Consider the following 24,350-nt stretch of genomic DNA (forward strand, 5'->3'; position numbering starts at 1 on the left):
CATAGGCTAGTTTCTAGGGTTTAGCCTCTCCGATCTCGTGGTAGATCAACTCTTGTAATACCCATATCATCAAGAATAAATCAAGCAGGACGTAGGTTTTACCTCCATCAAGAGGGTCCGAACCTGGGTAAAACATCGTGTCCCCTGCCTCCTGTTAGCATCCGCCTTAGACGCACAGTTCGGGAGCCCCTACCCGAGATCCGCCGGTTTTGACACCGACAATGTCATTTGTAAAATATACTAACAAGTACGCGTAATTACTAAATATCTATACCTACTAATAAAGTACGAATTGCTTATACCCGTTTACCGTCAGCATTCTTATAGAAACCCCCCTCTATTTTTAGGTCATTAACCCGCCATCCACATTTAAGTGAGAGAACAAACTATTTTTACTATTTTACAGAGAACCCTCTCCCTTTTCTAATAAATAAATTGCACTCCACCATTAAGTGACATAAAAGGAATCGTTTTGCATTTTAGCGTAAAACCCCCTACTGTTTTTGTAATCAACCCGTAGTCCATCTAGAACAAATATTACTTTTTTAATTTTCTTTGGAAATGGGGCGTACCCCCGGCCTCTGCATCATAATGATGCATGCAGTCATCTTATTAAAGAGTCTTGAAGTGGCACAAATTCATAAAAGTATTACAACTCGCAAGCGGAGCAAAACAAAGAAAATAAAGTACATGCTCAAAATCACAACCGGTAAGGCAAAGTAAAAGATAAGCTCCCCAGACTCCTATCCTGTTATGCGACCGCTATTCGAACCGGTTGAATATAGCCCATGCTACCATCTTTCACTGGTTGCACCCAGTAACCAAAGGCTCCCTGGAATCCATATAAGTGAGTAACAAATAATACTTTTTAAAATACCCATATCTTTTAAACCCTAACTCTAATTTTAACATGTTATATATAAAATTTGATTAAAATATGTGTACAATATGAATATAATGTTATTTTACATGTTAAATATTTTAAAAATGTTATTTAGGGTGCAACCTTAATTAATAGTGCACGATCCATCTTTCTTTTGTACCGACAGCAACCCGAATTGCAATGAACAACTCATCAAAGCCAAATTGAAGACGAATGAAACCATCGATAACCGTGTATGTACGCCTCGACAAAATCTTACATGAAAAAAGCAAATTTCTCATTTTATGTCGAGAGAGACGCCTCGGCAAGACCTGTTGGGGTCTTAGTCATGGTTATTGGGTTAGGGCCATGTGGTATTTTTCTTCTCCCGCTACAATGCACCGACTCATTTACCACTAGTATAATAATAAAATCAACATTAATTGTGCCCAGTGCTATATTACAAGAATGCACATGTACATTCCAAATAAATATATCAATAACTCGGATGTACAACATGCTTTCAGAAAGGAACATATAAATATATGAACGACATGAACCGGAAAAATGCAAATTTGTTCTTATCCAACATGCAACCCTTTGTTTAAAATAAACAATAGTGGGGCTTAAACCTAGAGGCTAGAGATGGACGTGGGATTCTAAACATTTCTTGTTGCTTTTCGTGCGTGCAAATGATGGAGACATCATTGCGGAGTTATTTATAGTGGACAAAAGATGATTCCGGATAGCTATGCATGGAACACACGTACAACCTGGATGGAACTTATCCATCTCACAACCTTTACCTTGGAATCTATAAGAGACAGATAGAGACCTACGGTAGCATTTCTAAACCTAGGTGCATCTGCTTCAATACGTGTAAATTCAGAAATAAATAGCAAAAAAATTCAAATATTTTAAACTTTTGGACACCAAAGATGCCTGAACTTCGCTAGGTGCTTGCAGATTTTGGTGGCGAGATGACATCGCAGGAGCTTGGTACAGAAATAACAAAATCGGATCTTACAAATAACACATTTTAGAGCTCCGATTTTGTTTTTCCTCGATGGGGTTCCTGCCGAAGTCATCTAGGCACAAATTTGAAGTACCTAGATAATTCGAGCATTTTTTTTGCGGTTGAAGATAATTCGAGCATTTTGTTCTGAAGAAATTTCGTTTTCGTTCAATTACTGTTCACCCAGGAGTAGATGAGCTAAATCTCAGCTATGAATTAACGCTTACAATTAGGAATATAAGAAAGTAGCAATATTGAAGTGACATATACATAGAATGAGAGCAAAAGTATAGTTCGTGGCTACTAGATCGTAAGTAAACCTTTTTCAAGATCACGTCATATTTTAAAGTACTTCCATAATCGCTCTTTGATTTAGTAATTATTACTCCTTTTATTTTTTTCACTGTCAAGAAATATAAATTGCAACTGGAACCAATATCCTCTGCTCTGTCTTCATATCGTACCTAAATATAGATCTCCAAAAAATAAGTGACCTAGTAAATGGAACTCATTTTCTTGACCAAAAAAAAAATGGAACTGATTCACTTGCTAGGTAAAGCTAAAATTCCACTAGACCGTGCATTCAGATGTGCAACTAGATCAGCAGGCGAGCACCACGAAGTTTCGCAAAAGCATTACATGGTAACTTTTTCTAAAAGGAAACCTTGGGGTAAAGTGGATGCGACAAACCTGAAACTTCAGCTTTGCAAGTGTCAGCAATCTCGTCTGCTGAAGTGTCAGCAAGCTCGTCTGCTTCACACCCGTACATGCATGATCCGAATGCTTGCACACGTGTATGTGAGTGTGTGACATTCAGCTCATACAAATCCATAACATTGTCTATAGCTTCATCGCCAAGGATTTGTATGAGCTGGTGTCACCACTGATGGTGTGTGATATCACCACTGGATTTGGGCCTTGACAACGTTTCATTATGCGCTGGGAATCATCCAGAGACCAGAGTGTACATCTAAAAGCTTGTGGATCGTGACAGAGTGCTGCCATGTATGGATAACGCAGAGACTCTTCAGAGTGTTTAAACAGACAATTAGTCAAGTTCTCTAAAAGATGGATCAATAATGGACATGTAAAAAGGAAAGGATCATATCTATAGAACAACTGGTTGGGGGAGTAAATGTACAAACCCAGCACTTGAGCTTAAATCCTCACGGAGACGATTTTAGGTTTCTATTTATTCTTGAGGACCAGCCTTTCCTGGTATGGTTTATCTAGAGGACCAGAGCGGGGAAGCTCTCTCCTCCCCTCCTTCCACCGCCGCAGGGCTAAGCCCAGGGGCCGATGGCGGTGGTGGGGTATCTCCATCCTGACTTGCGATGAAGGGGTGGGGCGGGACCTCCTCCGGCGAGGAGGCGCGGCCGCGATCTGGATCATGGCGGCGTGGCGGCTTGCTCCAGGCGGCAGCGTGGCCGTCTGGTGGCAGGCCGGTGGCGGTGGCGTGGAGGACTTGGCTGGGCAGATCGGGCCGGGTGCATGCGGCGGTGGCCTCCGGTCATGGCCTGGCCGGGGTGGTCTCCTCGCTGCATGTTGCGGATGCCGAGGCGATGGCAGCCGGTGAGGCCCAAGTCGTCCTCGGCTGCACAGCGCAGAACTGCTCCGGTGGTCTGGCGGCTTCGTTCCCAGTTCCCTTGCGGTACAGGGACGGTGAAGAGCATGCTTGGGATTCATCCTAACGGCTCTTCCGGCATGGCGCGGTGGAGTGGCAGCCCTCCCTCCATGCTAAAGTGGTGGCGCCCTTCGACCGTCAGAATATACTGCGGTGGCAGTGCGACTGTGGATAATCATCAGATTTGGACGGCCAGATCCGGGGCTTTGAAGGTGGTCTTGCAGATGCACAGTTGTCTGTTGGAGTCTCGTGCGGCAGATCTGAGTGAAGATCTTGTCTTCAGCAGCTGGCCGAAGCCGATGACGGCGACGCCATGGCGCCATTTCCTTATTGAAGGCATCATCGAGGTGAAGCTCCCAACTCCTCCCGCTACCTCCGGGGGAAACCCAAGAGCAGTCAATCGGATGACGGCGGCGCCCTTGTGTAGTTCCCTCCTTGGGGGCATCATTCTTGAAGGTGTGCATTGGCTTGAGGGACCAGTGGACGGTTCCAGCGGTGGAGCGGCGTTCCATGTGACGCATTGACGACGTGGTCTTAGCGGCGTGACGCTGCAAGGTCTTGGCGACGAATGTGTGATGATGGACGCGCGTAGGGAGGAGGCGTTGACTGGCGCCATGGGGGCGTCAACGGCAAACCTGGCAAGGTCGATGCATCAGTACCTGCTCTGAAGATGGATCGGTGGATGACGGCAGCGGCGACCTCTGAGAGTGTGTGGGACCAGTGTGTGCCCCAGACCCGGTATGAGGCTTGGTTGGGACCTCCGGTTTTAGATGTTAGGCTTTGGTGCAAGGTCTGTTTAGTATTTGGCTTGGACAATCGGCACCCTGCATCAAATGGATAGAAGTAGCGACGGATGATGGCTTCAAACATACTGATGTATTACTTTGTAAGGTCTTTGTGAATAATTAATAAAATGACTGCATGCATCGCTCAGATGCAGAGGCCGGGGTCATCCTCCTTTTAAAAAAAAATTTATAGAACAACAACTTCTACTTAAAAAGGGGTGAACTTTATCTTTCTAAGAGCAGCCCGGTTCATGTAACTTCTACTTGCGCAGAGGGGTGAACTATATCTTCCTACCAAAGTAAAAAAATCATGCAAGTCTCAGTGATGCAAAATCTGTGGTAAAAAGGCATATTTGTTTAACCAAGGCATCCTCCATATGTTTGTATTTCAGGTTCTTCTCTCCAGATGCGGAGTGCTGGCAAGGTGGTTCATCTCTGCATGCGAAGCACAGCTTTGTTAGATTCGAACAAACAAATACCTGTTCCCGCAGGAAATGTGGCTAAAGGGAGAGAGAGGCTGCCACGAAATGTGGAAAGGAGGAGAGCATCCTAGTCTCAAGGGCACATCTATTATATCAAATAAAAATTAAAAGTGGAGTTTTGAGGCCGCTGCTTTTGCTTCTCTTTGTGCCCTTCACTTTGATCCAAGAGTCAAGAGCCAAAAGTTCTGCCAAACAAATGCTCATTTTGGCACTTCTGACTGTTCACTTGTTTGCCTTCTCGCCTTTTGTGCCATTATAGTTGCCTGAATAGTCGACAGAAATGAAAAAACAAACAGAAAACTTTGTTTTTGCCACGTAGCCAAACCGGAGTCTTCGTTGTGAGGCAAACAAGCTGGGTGAGTGGACAGTAGAGAAAGGAAGAAACTCCCCAAGGTGCAACATGAGAAATATCCAGGTCAGTGGAAAAACAAACTTCCCAAGAAATACGGTGTTATATGTTGATCATCTAAGGGCCCGCTTGGATTGTCGTTTTCAGGGCAAATACACCGGTAAAATATACCTCCGTATGGAAAATTCAGACCGGCTACGCATGGCTGCTTGGTTGATCGTTTTTGGTCCGTAATATTTACACAGGTTCGTTCGATTACACCTGTAATTAACCGGTATTTGGTACAGACCTCGGCCCGTCGTTTCTCCCAGCATCTTCGTAATCCTCTCCTCTTTTGAGCCTAGGCGAGGTCGACGGCTTCGCCGCGACGCCGCCGCAACCACCACGGACCGGCAGGCTCTGGCGCCAGCGTCCATGATGGAGTGCCGGCGGCGATGATTGATTCTGGCGCCGGCGAGGCGCCGGCGACGTTGACCGCGACGGCGGCTAGGTGATGACGGGGTTGTTCATGCGCGTCGCTATAGGATCCGCACCACGCGTCAGATCTCCTTGTTGATGCCGATGACCTAGTCCAGCTCGCCCGCCACCGCGCGACTTCTCCGCCGGCTGCGCACGGCCGACGGCCTTGACCAGAGAGGTGGAGATCGGGATGGTGTCGGGCAGCAGGAACTGCAAGGGCAGCCTCTTGAGCGGGGGGAGGGGGTGGACGGGAGCGGCGGCGACGGCGGCAGCTTCCTGATCCATTCATCCCCCACGACAGCCAATGAGGAAGAAGACGCGTGATTATGGACGTGGGAACCGTGAAGGGGAAGGACAGAATTTACAAGCGGAAATTGTATCCGGCTGTAAATTACTGGAGACCAGTATTATGCGGTTGTAACTTGTTCCGACTGTAAGATTTTTTCGGGGCTTCCAAGCGGGGCCTAAGGTATATTTGCATTTGTACATTTTGACTATGCAGCTGACCTCATTATATTTTTTTGACGATGTAGTGTACACATCTGTATTTGTAAGTGGCGGCATAAACGAAAGGGAGCAGATCCACATTCTATCCGAAGTTATCGTCAAAGAAAGTTACTCCCTCCATCCCATAATATAAATCGTTTTTCAAGTTATATTAAGCTAGTCTCATCTAGATAGATTTAGAAAATTGTTTAAGAGTTTCAATAGTGAAGCGTACCTTTCGTGGCAGAGTCAGCAATGAATCTTCTGCAGAAAACAGAGTTCCATCCACCTTTCTCATGCATGCACTTGCCTTGGTCTGCGACAAAAGTTGCAGGAACGCAACTTTCTCAAAAACGTCTTCACAAAGAGTAAATAAGTGAGAACTAGGATGACCACAACTTAGAAAAGGAACTGACCATCATGCCATGTTTCACTCCATTAGACTATTTCATGCATTCCCAGATAGTATCAGTTTAGGTTTAATGATACATAGAGATGGCTGAATTCGATATATGAGAGAGTAATATCGTTAGGAAATATATCTTTATTGAGCATCTGTTTTCAACCCACTTCAAGGCATACAATGATTACACAACACACGCATTCAACACACTTCCAAGAGGCTCGTTGGCCCGCCTGCAGAATGTTCGATCAAGAGTACGCCGCTTATGCAGATCTTCTGGTAAGCTGATCCTTTGAAGTGCTCTCAAATATCTTGTCTGCATTGCCCACCTCAAAACCATCGCGCCTGTGGTGTTCCTTGACCTTCAGAAAGTAAGAAAGCAGTATAATTTCACTAGCAGATTAGGGGGCAACTAAATACTGGCCGAGTAATACTACAGCGTATATATCCTATGCAGGAGAGTGTACTAAGTACTACCATTATACCATTAATAAATACTCTGATGATAGTATTAAGTAACCTACAACCCTCATTAAAAAGGGAGATGGGACATTATTACTAAGTCGGCACAGGGGAACATAAACATTACAGATGCAAAGTCGCAGTGATGCTCATCTTGACGCTTGGAAGTACATTTTCCAAGTATGGATTATGAAGGAAAGAAAACAGACGAGTACGGAATAATCGATACATTCGTGACAAATTGTGCAAACCTCTTCATCTTGCAAATCTCTGAACTGTGGAAGTGGCAGCCGTTCAGCAAATTCAATATAGGAACGTGGAATAGATTCAGTGATTCCATCCGCAAAAGTAAATAATGATGAATCAGCTACAGTTGAGCTTTGCTGGAGGAGACCGTCAGGACTCACTGTTGAATTATACAGGGAAAGAACATGTAAATCAGTTTCTATTCAAACCGTGGTACAATAATTAAGTTACATGTATCCTTCAGCTAATAGCTATTCTAAGAGGTCGCACATAATAGATAGATAGAAAGTATGTCAAATAAATGCAAAGAAACAAGTGATCTTATGTCCATGAAAAGCTATGAGATCTAGCTAACAGTTCATCCATACATATAACCACAAAAGAAAGACCTAACAGGAAACCAAAAGTACACTCTTCCTAATGCCAATGCTACTAGAAACTGTGGTTAGCTGTAATGCCCTGGAATAAAATGTGATTCAGATTTTCAATACAAGTAGCTAAGGTATGAAATAGGAAGCAATTCGTCAAAATTCAACAAATACGTAGCCATGGACCTCTACCCACTAACTACTGAATAAAATCTGGTTGGTTCAGAAATCAGCAACAGACCTTTCAAAATTCCTCCTTCTGTATTTAACTTGAACCCGTTGTCCTCCACAAATTTGTTGAATTTACTAATACTTCTAATATCTGACTCTAAGCGATGAGTGGAGACTGTGGCATGGTTCAGTGCATAGCCATTAACAAGAGTCCATCCAGCATATTCACTTTCCCTGGTGTCCAAATGGAAAGCATGGAGAGTCAACATGGCTAATGGAACAAAGAAATAAATGTATGAAAAACAGAATCAGGAAACTACTAAGCAAATGAAAAAAAAAAAGGCAACTCCATTTCTTATGGAAATTGCACAGAATCAGCCATAATACGCAAACAGTTTTGTGGTGACCAACATAAGATTTAGCTCCTGGCCTATTGAAGCAGTCAAGAGTATTTACATGAGTACCTAGATAAAACCTGGAAATCAGAATAAGTGGGCTTCTCCCATGTCAGTTCTCCAAATGTACTTGCAAGAACAGCATATTTATTTCCATTAGCTGATGTTTTGATGTATTTCCGTATAATTTCCTGCAGAGAAAAAGTAACAGATAAAATAAAATACAGTTGTATATATATGAGTAAAAGATGGGAATAAAGCAGCTCTAGTGGCAGCCATATCAGAGCTCAGTAGCCAAATTCCCTGACAGCCAAGGTTAACGTCAGATCTTTCAAACTAAATATCTTAACACTAGTGCCAGTGCATGGAACATTAGAACCTACTCATCTCTGAGTATTTACTCTGACAGAACTACAGAAATAACCTAAGAAGAAATGGTTTTCAGAAAGCATTTTTTCTACGGTGATATGTTTCAGTAGTCTTCTTCAGCCATACAAAAGTGTTATGAGCTATGTCTGAAATTCCTTTAGCCCTACAAGCATATTATGAACGAACAGTTGTCCATACTACTACTAATATCTTAGACAAACAAACTGAAGGAATTAAGTAATCGTCGAGTATCACCTGGCTCGGAGCACTCAGCTCATCTACAAGAAGTTCAGAAATGAATATCCTTGGCAAAGGTCCATATATACCAGCTCTGGCGTATCCATCATTGTTGGGAGGGGAGAACCATAGTGCTCTTAGTTTTTTCGCTGGGAACCGTAGTTCTTCACGAGACTCGTAACCAAAATCAGTAAAAAATTCAGCAAGTGAGTTTATACCATAACCATCAACCTGCAGTTATAACAGACGGGAAATTCTCATAACAATAATCAACATCACACCAATTGTGCATTATGTAACACGGAGCATGTAGAAAGCCAACTAAATTTTAAGCTAGTACTCACCCCAAATGTTCTGAAAGCAAAGTGATCAAAACAAATGTGGTCCCCATCGTAAGAATGGACAAGGTCCAGAATCTTTTCGGCAGTTGGATTCCTGCTCAAATAAACTTTTTGCATGTTTGAGAGAACTGACCGGAAAAATAGATCAGAACCCTGAAGTAGAAGAAAGTCAAGACTATTAGTTTGTTTCCCAGGAAATTTGAGAAGTAATCAATCCACAAAAGATGAAACAACAAGTATAAATCAAGTAACATATAGCCAAAACTATTAGAAAGTATGAAAAACGAAGTGATTGAAAGTTTTCTCCATAGCCGATATATGGTATGGGAAAAATATTTTTAAAATAATTAAATATCAATATTTCTATTGTTTGATCACCCTGACGCATATGAAGAACAAAACATTCTTTCGAAGAGGTTTGAATCAACAGAAAACTGATTTTCTTTCAGTGTTGTGCAAAGGGTTCTTCAGAGAGAAACAAAATCATATGGATTTCAATCCTCCAAAGTTCATGTGAAAGTCGTTGGAATCAAAGAGGCCCTCATGGAAACGTCTCTTCTTACTTCAAAACTTCCATAAACTAATCCTCATTTTCAAGTTAAAAATCAAAGAAGGAACAACTGTTTCAAGGCTGATCCAGAATTATGAACCCAATAAAAAAATTACATGTGGGGTCCATCCTTGGTGATTATTAAACCCATGGTGTGCCAAAATTTACTTCTACCTTTTGTACAAAGAATTTATAAGTTCTGTCAGCTCCCGTGGGAAGTTTGTGCTATACAGTTCCATCTGCTATCAATTGGATTCATTTGCTGGAATCTGCCCAACGGTCGCTACAGTTCACAGGTTTATTTGGCCCCGTTGGAAGTCTGCCAAAGTCCTGGATAGCAGAGAAACGGAGACACAAAAATTTGAAGTCACACGCGATGCACGCTCCACATCTCAGGAGGCCTAGCCTATCATGGATCGTCAGCTGGAAAAAAGCGCTTCCAAGTTCCAAATAACTCCGAGGACCGAGGGTATTTCTTTTAGTCCACTTGGTTGAAGGTCCCTGTTTAAGGTATAGTTTGTTTCCCTACTTACGACAACGATTTCAGCAGTCGCTGTGCAGTGCAGTAGTAACACAGTTATAGAGCGCTTTGGGTGTCTCCAGGCTTGGATCAGGGCCTCCCCTCCGACGATAACAAGGTACTATCAACATCAACAGGAGTTACAGGACAGGAGCAGAGCAGGACATGCCCATGAAAGGACCATCCCTGACGTTGGCGTAAAACTAAGTTCCACTTTGGGGCGCGTACGTACCTTGGGAAGCGGATCGGAGGCGGGAATGGGTGAGGGCGCGGCGCCGGCGGCCATGGCGACGCTGCGGCGGTGGTGGCGGAGACCGGACGGGGCGAGCGGCACGGCGACCACGGGGGAGCGGCGAGTGCGCAGGAGCGCAACGGCCGCGGGGAATCTCGCGGCGGCGAGGGTCGCGCCGGCCATGAGAGGGTGGGGAGCGAGGCGGAACGGAACGGAACGAAAGTGGACTGGGGCGGGGGTTCACTGCACTGGTACGACAAGTAATAGGCAGCGATCAGCGGAGAGAGAGGTCGACAAGTCTGCGCCGGAAGCGAGGAAGGACAGATGCTGCCGGCAGCTGGCAACTGACGTGGCGAGCAGCAGGAGTTGCGGGTGGGTTTCTCCAAGCCTGTCACGAGGCCTATCCTCCGGTTGGGCGAGGGCCCGCTCGGCTCGTCCGAGGTTTCAAGTGGCCCACTTGAGGTTTTTTTTTGGCCCAGGTCATATTTTAAATGCGGATTTCATGAGAATTTGGGCTGGGCCAAGGCCATCAGGAAAGCGCGTTGAAGAAACCGCCCTAAAATGAATGGCCAACCTCTCACTCTCCTCTCTATCTCTACTACTATTAAATAAGAGAACATATTCAACGCTAAACGCACCCAGCCTAATCTACACATAACATTCCTGATTAATTGGAGCCTCACGATCAAATCGCTTAATTAGATCTAGCCGTCACGATTACACCAACCCACATACGAAGTGCGTTTAGCAGTTTTCCAGGGCGGACGAAAACTCTGCCAACGCCCACGCCCGCACAAAGGAAACATCCCACATCCAATTTACACGGAGAGTCATATACGGAAACAAATGTGCTAACTTATCGGAAATATATCCAAGGAATCAATCCGCCGTCCAGCTTACGTGCGTCGTCGCTGCCCTGCGCAGCCGCCGAGGCACCCGACGACCGCCGCGACGACGAGCTCGCCGAGTCACCCGACGACGGCCACAATGACGAGCTCTTCCCCAACACAGGTGCAGCCGCCCAGGCGCCATCCCACAGCGACGACGACGAGCTCTTCGCCAGCACGGGTGCATGCTCTTCTCTGATCTAAAGTTGGTAAGGCTTTTACACGCAGCTGTCGCCAAGACTTCATTAGGCTAAAAGACGCCTCTACTCCGCTCCGTAGATGCATGCTCATTTGTCAACCTGTTCATGTGATCCATCAATTGCTTTCATTGAATTTATGAAAAACAAGAGCAATTCTAGAAGGAAAATGTAGGAACCGGTGACTTATGGCAATGACCATATGCTAACATGATCATTGATGAGCATTGGACTGACTTCACCTAAATGCCTCATGAAGCTGCATATGGATCATTCAATGCTCAGTTCCAATTCATGTGAACACAAATAAAGTCTGTCTGAGATATACAGTATTACAACCTACTACATCCTGATGCATTCTTGCCGGTATATTAGTGCAAAATGAATTCAATTGGTTGCAGAGGCACCATAAGAAAGATTTTTGATGGCAAACAGTGGGATGGAGTAGAACATAAAAGTACACTCTGTCAGCGTTGTGCTAATAGTATTCCTTCCGTTACAATTGTGTGATAACATTCTTGACATTCACAGGGTTCAAGGACTTCGTATAGCCCCGACCAATCCCAACGGGATGCTCACCCGGTTCCAGGATATAAGCAACATTCAATCCTTGGGTGATGAGCATTACACAAGCACACAATTTTAGTTTTTGTAGCTCAACTGATGAATTGTGCCATTGATTGCATACCCTAAAGAAGTAAAAAAGGCAAGAGGGATAGAGAGTGGTATGCACAAAATAAGGATGAGATTAATAAGAGACGCCGTGAGGTTTACAAACAGAAGAAAATTGCCTGGGGCACAAACACAGCTGGTTGTATCACACGGTAATGAAGATGAACTTCATCCTACATGGCCCAGTTATAATGATGTATACTGATCTATTCTTCATCTACTCAGGCCATAATGAGATTAAGAATCAGATGGAAAGGGAGCGGTATGCACAAAATAGAGAGGAGATATTAAAGAGATAATGACAAGCCCATGAGCAAAATAAGCATATTGAGCAGATGGTCCTTGGGGATATGAGGGATCTGCTGCAATCCATGTGAAAGGATATTAAACTCTATGGATTTCCAGATCTGGTTGACGCAGATGGTTCTTCTGACGTTGATGCTAGAGAGGTAACAGAGGAGAGACAGGTCAAAGTGGACCAAGAACATCTAGATCTATTCAGTTGTTTGAACAATGAGCAACTAGCTTGTTTCAATGACATAATGGATCATGTGACAAACCCAAAAATCCAGATATTCTTTGTTGACGGTCCAGGAGGCACTGGGAAGACGTACCTGTACAAGGCATTGTCTGCAAAGGTCCGTTCGATGGGCCTAATAGCGATCGCAACTGCTACATCCGGTATAGCGTCTGACATTGTGATTGCTTATACCGATGATGAAGAACCTATTAACAAGCTTATCGAAGATGTCTTCCCATCCCTGCACACCAATGCTAGGTCGAGAGAGTACATGAGCAGCACACGTGCAATTCTCTCGACCAAAAACGAGCATGTGGATGACCTGAATGACAAGATGATCTCCAAGTTTCCAGGCGAAGAAAAGGTGTACCATAGCTTTGGCTATATCGAGGATGACTTCCAGAATAATTACACGATTGACTTCCTGAACTCGATCACACCAAATGGGTTGCCCCCGCATGTCTTGAGAGTAAAAATCAACTGCCCGGCCATTTTGCTACGGAACCTCGACCCTCATAATGGGCTATGTAATGGAACACGGCTTATGATCAGGGCCTTCCAGGATAATGCAATTGATGCATAGATTGTTGGTGGCCAGCATGCTGGAAAGAGGGTGTTCATACCTAGGATCCCTATGTTCATCCCTTATATTTCTTGAGAAAAAAGGTATAAACTTTCTTTGTACAAAATGGTAAAGGAAAGAAGACACAAAATTGAAGAAACGTTCCAACAAGCTGAACTCGATATTTCTGTATAAAGAGCAGTCTCGAGACAGATGGGTATACCTCTTTCGATTCAAACTTGTTTCTCCCATCCCCTTTCGGCACCTCCTTCTCCCTCAGGGTATCTGAACCATTAAGGGTCGCATCATCAACACAGGCACCAACAGAGAGGATGAAAAGGAAAATCATAGGCTTGGAAGAAAGCTTAGTCTTTTTTTACCGAACGATTAACAGCCTCGTGCGAGTTGGCGAGCAGGGACCTACAGTGTCCCGAGCACCGGCACAACACGCGGAGGTCTTCGTGGTCATCCTAATCAAGATGGAAATCAAGACGGGGGCGGAGTGCAGAGCATCCGGATCAAGGGGAGAACAAGAGTTGGAATTGGACCTTGATGGTGTCCCGAGCAGGAGGGAGGGAAGTTCGTGGCACGGCGGGTGCATCAGTACGAGGGAAGGGCCCGGCGTCACCGGCGAGCATCCCGAGCTTGAGCACCCCGACATCGCCAGGAGGAGGCAGGCCCCGGCGTCACCGGATAGGAAGAAGGGGCGGGGCAAAGGAGGGGCCTGCGCGGCCACGGCGAGTGCGTCAGCACGAGGGAGGGCCCCGGCATCGCCGGCGAGCTTGCCAAGCTCGAGCACCCAGGCGTCGCCAGGAGGAGGCAGGTCCCGGCGTCACCGAATAAGAAGAAGGGGCGGGGCAGAGGAGGGGCCTGCGCGGCTGCCGGCGGTGCTGGCGAAGGGGAGGGGCGGGGCAGAGCAGGGGGATGCGCGTCCGCCGGCGTTGCTGACGAAGGAGGGAGGGGGGGCTACCACCAGATAGCTCCGGCCATGGATGGAGATCGCGTTGTGGATGAGGGAGCCAGGGAAGAATGGGGAAGAGAGAAGTGTGAGGGGCGGTGGAAGGTTGACTGATTCTTTTTTTCACTTGTAAGTGCATCTAGTGCCACCCCTAGTTGGTTTTGGAGTATTGACGACAAACCTAGTTGAGCGACTAATGTGTTTGTGAGAATTGCAGGATAACACAGGTAGAAGTCCCTCATTGATTCGGTTTTCCTACCAGAGATGACCCCTAAAAATGTATGAAGACATTGAAGTCAGAGGTGGTATGTGAAGACATTCACATTGAAGACTATGATAAGAGAAGACATCGCGTGAAGACTATGGAGTGCGAAGACTTAGCAGTTTCGTCGTTCTGTGTTTTTCTTTGTTGAGTCATAGGAACCACTGTATTGTTAAGTGGGGTCCAAGAGAACCAGTCAGAATGACTGAAGTGATGCTTAACCAAAATCCTATGTCTTCGAGTGAAGACTATGAGAGCAAATCTTGTCCAGAGTTGGATAAGTCAGCTTTGCTTGTAGCCCAAGTAAAGTTGCCGTGTGTGTTTGAAATCTGACCGTTGGAACACGTGTCAGTTCCTTAGTGATCCAGGGTCATTTAGGACAAATTAGGTCGGGTTGCCTAGTGGCTATAAATAGCCCACCCCCTACAACCATAAACAGTTGGCTGCTCAGAGTTAGAGTACGGCTTTTGTCGTTTGAGAGTAACCCACCTCGAAGCCTTTGAGAGAGAATTCCTTGCGAGGATAAAGCCCTAAACACCCAGAGCCAAAGAGTGTTAGGCATCACTTAAGTCTTCCTGTCTGTGTGATCTGAAGACTTATTACACTTGAGGACTGTGAATCCTCCAGCCGGTTAGGCGTCGCGTTCTGAGCATCCAATAGTCATTGTGGATCGCCGATGAACGAAGTCTGTGAAGGTTTGGAAGTCTACCTTGAAGACTTACCAGAGTGATTAGGCGAGGTCTGTGTGACCTTAGCTCGAGGGGAATACGGTAAGGACTGAGTGTCCTGAGCTGCGTATTCAGGACTGGGTGTCCGGGACTGTGTGTCCTCAGGTTTAAATACCTAGCCGCCCTAACCAGACGTACAACTGTCACAACAGTTGGAACTGGTCTACCAAATCTTTGTCTTCACCAAGCTCACTGGTTCTATCCTTCCCATCTCTTTATTTACAGTTGGTCCTTGTGAAGTCATTGTATGATTGCTTTATCTTTTGTCTTCACTGAGTGACTGCTTGTTCTGATTGGCTTCACAATATCTTCCTACCTGATCTTTACTGCCTAGTTGCTATTAGTCATTGTGCTTTCACTCCATTGAATACTTGACTATGGTTTGCCTAGTGTAGTCTACCTTCCGTTGCATGGTAATAGGTTTATTTCTATCGTTTGTCTTTGAAACTTCCATGTTTTGAAGACTTTCATAAAAATCGCCTATTCACCCCCCTCTAGTCGATCACTAGCACTTTCAATTGGTATTAGAGCAAGGTACTCCCTTGTTCTGTGTGGTTCGGTTTAACCACCTGGAGTTTTAGCTATGTCGACTGCAGGGATAATTAAAGTCTCCGCTGCATGCCCCATCTTCGATGGAACTGAATATCCCTACTAGAAGAATAAGATGCGCATGCATTTTGAAGTCATTGATGTCGACCTATGGTATGTTGTTAAGAATGGCGTTCCCAAGGCTGGTGAAGGTGTCACCGCTGTTGATGTCAAGAAGTTCGTTCAACTGGACTCCACTGCCAAGAACATCATCTGTGTCATCTGACCAAAGGACAGTATGGCCGCGTGAGTGCTTTGGAAACATCTAAGCTAGTCTGAGACTGGCTCTCCAAGGTCAATGAAGGCGTCTCAACCCAGAGAGATCAGAGAATCAGTATCTTTCGCAACCTCTTCAACCGCTTCAAGAGAAATGATAATGAGAATGTCCAGCTCACGTTTGATCGACTCGCTGACATCACAAATGAGATTCAAGCTCTCGGCGCCACTGAGATCACCAAGCATGAAGTCGTCAAGACACTCCTGAGATCACTTGACAGCTCCTTTGACACCCTAGCCCTGATGATTCAAGAACGTCCTGACTTCAAGACACTCGATCCGTCTGACATACTTGAGAGGCTCAACACACACGAGTTTCAGCTTTCTGAGAAAAGAGACATCTACGGTCCCAACTATGGGCGAACTCGTGCCTTGAAGGCAAAAGTTGTCTCCTCATCTGAAGAAGAATCTGACAGCAGTTCTGATGATCCTGAAGACATTGGAAAGGAGCTTGCTATGCTTGTGAAGAAGTTCCAAAAATTCACCAAGAAGAAAGGCTTCAGAAAGTCTTCACGATCAAGCTCAAGGAATGATGAAGCTTCAGCTCATGACTACAAGAAGAAAACATGCCACAAGTGCAAGAAACCTGGCCACTACATCTCTGAGTGTCCGCAGTGGGACAATGAGAACAAGAAGAACAAGAGCAAGGAGTATGACTCTGACGACAAGAAGAAGAAATACTCAAAGTCTTCCTCCAAGTCTTCCTCAAAGTCTTCATCACACAAGAAGAGATCATCTGGCAAGGCACGTGCTTTGTTGGCAAGGAAATGGATTCAGAGGAGGAGTCCGCTTCTAAGGAGGCTGAGGTGGAGTCTGAGGAGGAGTCCGATTCTGGCGTTGCGAGTCTGGCTACAGCATACGTTGCCAAGTCCATCTTCAACACTAAAGACAATGACTTCATCACCGACACCGATGCAAATGACAAGGACTACTCCGCTCCTACCTACTGCTTCATGGCACGCGGCGCCAAGGTAAACACACGCACTACTCACTATCAAACATCTAGTGAAGATGACTCTGATTGTGGTTCCAAACCCAGCTACAAAACACTTGCTAAAATTGCAACTGAATAACAGAAAGCTATGGAACATATTCAAAAACTGTTAGACAAAAGCGATGATCTGTTAGACGCTGAAATGACTCGATCTGAGTCCTTAATTGAAGACATAAAAAATCTTCACGTTAAGTATGAGGAACTTGAAAGTCGTCATGAAACTCTCTCAACAACTCATGAAAAGCTTTCCTATGATTATCTTCAAAGGAAGCAAGATCTTGAGAAATTAAGAGCGGCTCATGAAGATCTTCAAAAGGAAAACGAGTCACTTCGCGCCGAACAGATCAGTTCAGCTCAGGAAGGATTTGAACCACCATGTCTTAAATGCATCGAGCGTGACAATGCTACTTCTGTTGCTGGGTGTTCTACTGCTGCTACTATTGCAATATCTTCAACTGTTGATGTGGTAACTAACCCCTTTGCTGAGGATACCACTGCTATTGCTGATGAGAATGCTAGGTTGAATACATTGCTTGAAACAGGGATGTACAAAAGTCTCAAAGGGCATCAGACACTATGTGATGTCCTCAAAAGGCAGATTCTGAACCGAAACCCTAGGAAAGAGGGTGTTGGGTTTGAAAGGAAAATGAATGTTGATGCCTCTTACTGGAAACCTGAGCAGTACCCCAAAACCACATGGGTTGCTGCAAAGGAACCTTCAGCAGATCCATCCACCCTATCTGGCTTCACTTGTGCTAATCCCATTGTTATTGATGAATCCTTTGATGCAAACTATAAACTGTTTAAGAATCAGAATGGTGAAGTGTTTGCCAGGTATATTGGTAGTAACTGCAGGAATGGGCCGCCTATGAAGAAAGTCTGGGTGCCGAAAAGGTGTTTGGAGAATCTTCCTATGAATGTCGTCATGACACCACAAGTGAAGAAGACAAACCCCAGACCACAGGCTTCATATGGTCCAAAGGCTTCATACAGACAGAGGACTCACCTGAGTCGCACTAACGCAAATATTTTGCAGGGAAACCTTACTCAGGCCTATGAATATGAGCGTGTTTCATCAAACCGCCATGTTCATAAGACCAAAAACTATTATGCTTATCCTTATGAGTACTATTGTCCACCTGCAAGACTTTTTGCTAGGGCTCCAAAGCCAAAGCTCTCAGATGCTGCACTTAGACTCATTGCTTCGAAGCCACCCTTGAAGATGTGGGTGGCTAAGAAAGCTTGTAAGTGCATCTAGTGCCACCCCTAGTTCGTTTTGGAGTATTGACGACAAACCTAGTTGAGGGACTAATGTGTTGTGAGAATTGCAGGATAACACAGGTAGAAGTCCCTCATTGATTCAGTTTTCCTACCAGAGATGACCCCTAAAAATGTATGAAGACATTAATGTCAAAGGTGGTATATGAAGATATTCACATTGAAGACTATGACAAGAGAAGACATCGCATGAAGCCTATGGAGCTCGAAGATTTAGATCTTTCGTAGTTCTTTTTCTTCTTCTTTGTTGAGTCATAGGAACCACCGTACTATTAAGTGGGGTCCAAGAGAACCATTCAGAATGACTGAAGTGATGCTTAACCAAAACCTATGTCTTCGAGTGAAGACTATGAGAGCGAATCTTGTCCAGAGTCGGACAAGTCAGCTTTGCTTGTAGCCCAAGTAAAGTTGCCGTGTGAGTTTGAAATCTGACCGTTAGAACACGTGTCAGTTCCTTAGTGACCCAGGGTCATTTCGGACAAATCAGATCGGGTTGCCTAGTGGCTATAAATAGCCCACCCCCTACAACCAAAAATGGTTGGCTGCTTAGAGTTAGTATACGGCTTTTGTCGTTTGAGAGCAACCCACCTCGAAGCTTTTGAGAGAGAATTCCTTGCGAGGATAAAGCCCTAACCACCCAGAGCCAACGAGAATTAGGCATCACTTAAGTTTTCTTGTCTGTGTAATCTGAAGACTTATTACACTTGAGGACTGTGAATCCTCCAGCCGGTTAGGCGTCGCGTTCTGAGCATCCAAGAGACATTGTGGATCGCCGGTGAACGAAGTCTGTGAAGGTTTGGGAGTCTACCTTGAAGACTTACCAGAGTGATTGGGCGAGGTCTATGTGACCTTAGCTCAAGGGGAATACGGTGAGGACTGGGTGTCCTGAGCTGCGTGTTCAGGACTGGGTGTCCGGGACTGTGTGTCCTCAGGTTTAAATACCTAGCCGCCCTAACCAGACGTACAGTTGTCACAGCAACTGGAACTGGTCCAACAAATCATTGTCTTCAACGAGTCACTGGTTTCATCCTTCCCTTCTCTTTACTTACTGTTACTCCTTGTGAAGTCATTGTATGATTGCACTATCTTTTGTCTTCACTGAGTGACTGCGTGTTCTGTTTGGCTTCATAATATCTTCCTACCTGATCCTTACTACATTGCTGCTATTAGTCATTGTGCTCTCACTCATTGAATACTTGACTATGGCTTGCCTAGTGTAGTCTACCTTCCGCTGCATGGTAATAGGTTTATTTCTATCGTTTGTCTTCGAAACTTCCACGTTTTGAAGACTTTCATAAAAATCGCCTATTCACCCCCCTCTAGTCGATATAACGCACTTTCAATTGGTATCAGAGCAAGGTACTCCCTTGTTCTGTGTGATTCGGTTTAACCACCTGGAGTTTTAGCTATGTCGACTGCAGGGATAATCAAAGTCTCCGCTGCGTGCCCCGTCTTCGATGGAACTGAATATCCCTACTGGAAGAATAAGATGCGCATGCATCTTGAAGCCATTGACGTCGACCTATGGTATGTCGTCAAGAACGGCGTTCCCAAGGCTGGAGAAGGTGTCACTGCTGCTGATGTCAAGAAGTTCGTTCAACTGGACTCTACTGCCAAGAATATCATCTGTGGTCATCTGACCAAAGGACAGTATGGCCGTGTGAGTGCTTTGGAAACATCTAAGCTGGTCTGGGACTGGCTCTCCAAGGTCAACGAAGGCGTCTCAACCCAGAGAGATCAGAGAATCAGTGTCCTTCGCAACCTCTTCAACCGCTTCAAGCGAAATGACAATGAGAATGTCCAGCTCACGTTTGATCGACTCACTGACATCACAAATGAGCTTCAAGCCCTCGGCGCTACTGAGATCACCAAGCATGAAGTCGTCAAGACACTACTGAGATCACTTGACAGTTCGTTTGACACCCTAGCCCTGATGATTCAAGAACGACCTGATTTCAAGACACTCGATCCGTCCGACATACTTGAGAGGCTCAACACACATGAGTTTCAGCTTTCTGAGAAAAGAGATATCTACGGTCCAAACTATGGGCGAACTCGTGCCTTGAAGGCAAAAGCTGTCTCCTCATCTGAAGAAGAATCTGACAGCAGTTCTGATGATCCTGAAGACATTGGAAAGGAACTTGCTATGCTTGTGAAGAAGTTCCAAAAATTCACCAAGAAGAAAGGCTTCAGAAAGTCTTCACGATCAAGCTCAAGGAATGATGAAGCTTCTGCTCATGACTACAAGAAGAAAACATGCCACAAGTGCAAGAAAACTGGCCACTTCATCTCTGAGTGTCCGCAGTGGGACAATGAGAACAGAAAGAAGAAGAAGAGCAAGGAATATGACTCTGACGACAAGAAGAAGAAGAAATACTCAAAGTCTTCTTCCAAGTCTTCCTCAAAGTCTTCATCACACAAGAAGAGCTCATCTGGCAAGGCACGTGCGTTTGTTGGCAAGGAAATGGATTCAGAGGAGGAGTCCGCTTCTGAGGAGGCGGAGGTGGAGTCTGAGGAGGAGTCCGATTCTGGCGTTGCAAGTCTGGCTACAGCATACGTTGCCAAGTCCATCTTCAACACTGAAGACAATGACTTCACCACCGACACCGATGCAAATGACAAGGACTACTCTGCTCCTACCTACTGCTTCATGGCATGCGGTGCCAAGGTAAACACACACACTACTCACTATCAAACATCTAGTGACGATGACTCTGATTGTGGTTCAAAACCCAGCTACAAAACACTTGCTCAAATTGCAACTGAACAACAGAAAGCCATGGAACATATTCAAAAACTGTTAGACAAAAGCGATGATCTGTTAGGCGCTGAAATGACTCGATCTGAGTCCTTAATTGAAGACATAAAAAATCTTCACGTTAAGTATGAGGAACTTGAAAGTCGTCATGAAACGCTCTCAACAACTCATGAAAAGCTTTCCTATGATTATCTTCAAAGGAAGCAAGATCTTGAGAAATTGAGAGCGGCTCATGAAGATCTTCAAAAGGAAAATGAGTCACTTCGCGCCAAACAGATCAGTTCCGCTCAGGAAGGATTTGAACCACCATGTCTTAAATGCATTGAGCGTGATAATGCTACTTCTGTTGCTGAATGTTCTACTGCTGCTACTGTTGCAATATCTTCAACTGTTGATGTGGGAACTAACCCCTCTGCTGAGGATACCACTGCTATTGCTGATGAGAATGCTAGGTTGAAGACATTGCTTGAAACAGGGATGTACAAAAGTCTTAAAGGGCATCAGACACTATGTGATGTCCTCAAAAGCAGATCTTGAACCGAAACCCGAGGAAAGAGGGTGTTGGGTTCGTAAGGAAAATGAATGCTGATGGCTCTTACTGGAAACCTGAGCAGTACCCCAAAACCACATGGGTTGCTGCAAAGGAACCTTCAGCAGATCCATCCAATCTATCTGGCTTCACTTGTGCTAACCCCATTGTCATTGATGAATCCTTTGATGCAAACTATAAACTGTTTAAGAATCAGAATGGTGAAGTGTTTGCCAGGTACATTGGTACTAACTGCAGGAATGGACCGCCTATGAAGAAGATCTGGGTTCCGAAAAAGTGTCTGGAGAATCTTCCTGTGAATGTCATCATGACACCACACGTGAAGAAGACAAACCTCAGACCACAGGCTTCATACGGTCCAAAGGCTTCATACAGACAGAGGACTCACCTGAGTCGCACTAACGCAAATGTTTTGCAGGGAAACCATACTCAGGCCTATGAATATGAGCGCGGTTCATCAAACCGCCATGTTCATAAGACCAAGAACTATTCTGCTTATTCTTATGAGTACTATTGTCCGCCTGCAAGACTTTTTGCTAGGGCTCCAAAGCCAAAGTTCTCAGACGCTGCACTTAGACTTATTGCTTCTAAGCCACCCTTGAAGATGTGGGTGGCTAAGAAAGCTTAACTCTCTTTTGCAGGGAAAGGTCTCCAGCAGAAAACCAAAATCGTCTGACGCTATTGCTGGGGACCTTAAACATCTTGTAGGGCGCAAGATCAAATGCCCGAATGGTCTTACTATGTACTTCGTTCCTGAATCGCTTGCTACTCTCCCTATCAGTCCTAATCTGGATCTAAGCTTTCATAACCCACTGGTTCGTCAAATGTTTTTGCTTCACAATTCTCTTCGTGAAGCCTATCCCCCTAACTGCACTGTAGGGTACGACACCAGCGTCTTCAGAATGGATTATTGATAGTGGGTGTACCAACCACATGACTGGCAAAAGAAGCCTTCTTATGGACTCAACCTTACGTCCATCCGACAAGAGTCACATCACATTTGCTGACACTGGTAAAAGTAAGGTATTGGGTCTAGGTAGAGTTGCAATCTCAAAGGATCAACACATGGATAAAGTCATGCTTGTTGAATCCCTTGGCTTCAACTTAATGTCTGTCTCAATGCTTTGCGATTTGAACATGATCGTAATATTTGGAAAATATCGCTGCCTTGTTCTAATGGAATCTGACAAGTCTCTAGTGTTTGAAGGGTATCGGAAAGATGATTTGTACGTGGTAGATTTCTCAGCAGGACCACAGCTTGCCGTATGTCTTCTAGCAAAGGCTTCAGAATGCTGGCTCTGGCATCGGAGGCTAGGGCATGCTGGCATGAGGAACCTCCACACCCTTGCAAAGAAGAAGCATGTCATAGGCATCGAGGGCGTCAAGTTCAAGAAAGATCACTTATGCGGTGCCTGTGAAGCAGGGAAGATGACGAGGGCCAAACATCCCTCGAAGACAATCATGACAACCACTCGACCCTTCCAACTGCTCCACATGGATCTTTTCAGTCCCACTCATTACTCAACTCTTACTACTACTGCTTGCCTCTATGGCTTTGTTATTGTTGATGATTATTCTAGATATACTTGGGTGCACATAATCCTCTACAAGACTGAAGTGCAGGATGTCTTCAGACGCTTCGCCAATCGAGCAATGAACAACTATGGCGCCAAGATAAAGCACATCAGAAGTGACAATGGCACTGAATTCAAGAACACTGGCCTTGATACATGTCTTGATACCTTGGGCATCACACATGAATTCTCAGCCCCGTACACGCCACAGCAGAATGGCGTCGTCGAACGCAAGAACAGAACACTCATTGAGATGGCCAGAACGATGCTAGATGAATACAAGACTCCAAAAAAATTCTGGCCTGAAGCCATTGATACTGCATGCCATACAATCAGTCGTGTTTATCTTCACAAGCTTCTGAACAAGACATCTTATGAGCTCCTTACTGGCAAGAAGCCAAATGTCAGTTACTTCAGAGTATTTGGCGCCAGGTGCTGGATCAAGGATCCACATCACACTTCAAAATTTGCACCAAAAGCACATGAGGGTTTTATGCTTGGATATGGAAAGGATTCGCACTCTTACAGAGTCTTCAATCTCTTTCATTATAAAGTGGTTGAAATAGTGGATGTGCGGTTTGATGAGACTAACGGTTCACAAAGAGAACACCTGCCAAATGTGCTAGATGAAGTTCCATCCAGCGAATCAATCAAGCTATGGGAACTGGAGAAATCATACCCTCTGAAGCTCAACCTGAAGAGGAACTTATCATCTCCGCACCTGATCAACCTGAAGACAATGCTCAGCCTGAAGACAATCCCTCTAACAACGACAATGATCAGCAAGAGCAAAATCTTCGCCCTGTACATCCTCGTGTTGCCAATGAAGTGCAGATTGAGAGAATAATTGATAGCATCAATGCACCCGGTCCGCTCACTCGATCAAGGGCAACTCAGCTAGCAAATTTCTGTGGGCACTTCGCATTCGTCTCAATAACAGAACCCAAGAAAGTTGAAGAAGCCTTCATGGAACCTGAATGGATTCAAGCTATGCAAGAAGAGCTTCAACAGTTTGAGCTGAATAATGTATGGGAACTGGTTAAGCGTCCTGATCCTCGAAAGCACAACATAATATGCACCAAATGGATATACCGCAACAAGCAAGATGAGCATGGTCAAGTTGTCAGAAACAAAGCTTGTCTTGTTGCTCAAGGATATACTCAAGTGGAAGGCATTGACTTCGATGAAAC

General features: G+C 45.0%; 1 protein-coding gene and 1 long non-coding RNA gene across 2 annotated transcripts; one reads left to right on the plus strand and one right to left on the minus strand.

The window, feature by feature from the left end:
- The first annotated feature begins 5,033 nt into the window (after nt 1-5,033).
- LOC123044896 (uncharacterized) lies at nt 5,034-6,166 on the plus strand. The gene is made up of 2 exons (XR_006420675.1): nt 5,034-5,362; nt 5,462-6,166. It is a non-coding gene; the product is annotated as an uncharacterized lncRNA (long non-coding RNA).
- Nucleotides 6,167-6,588: 422 nt separating this feature from the next.
- On the minus strand, nt 6,589-10,692 carry LOC123044889 (uncharacterized). The gene is made up of 7 exons (XM_044467771.1): nt 10,357-10,692; nt 9,058-9,207; nt 8,732-8,944; nt 8,177-8,298; nt 7,783-7,946; nt 7,179-7,333; nt 6,589-6,827 (listed from the first exon to the last, which is right to left on the minus strand). The coding sequence occupies exons 1-7, from the start codon at nt 10,537-10,539 to the stop codon at nt 6,729-6,731; spliced, it is 1,086 nt and encodes a 361-aa protein (XP_044323706.1). The 5' UTR covers nt 10,540-10,692; the 3' UTR covers nt 6,589-6,728.
- Nucleotides 10,693-24,350: the final 13,658 nt, after the last annotated feature.

The sequence above is a fragment of the Triticum aestivum genome, chromosome 1A, assembly GCF_018294505.1.
Source record: "Triticum aestivum cultivar Chinese Spring chromosome 1A, IWGSC CS RefSeq v2.1, whole genome shotgun sequence".
In the NCBI taxonomy this organism is placed as follows: Eukaryota; Viridiplantae; Streptophyta; class Magnoliopsida; order Poales; family Poaceae; genus Triticum; species Triticum aestivum.

Coding starts and splice junctions, on each gene's coding strand:
- LOC123044889 (XM_044467771.1), bottom strand. CDS start 10,539: ATGGCCGGCGCGACCCTCGCCGCCGCGAGATTCCCCGCGGCCGTTGCG. Junction 7,334..7,782: donor AGAAGGAGGAATTTTGAAAG/GTCTGTTGCTGA, acceptor ATAATTCAACAG/TGAGTCCTGACGGTCTCCTC. Junction 6,828..7,178: donor GAGATTTGCAAGATGAAGAG/GTTTGCACAATT, acceptor TACTTTCTGAAG/GTCAAGGAACACCACAGGCG.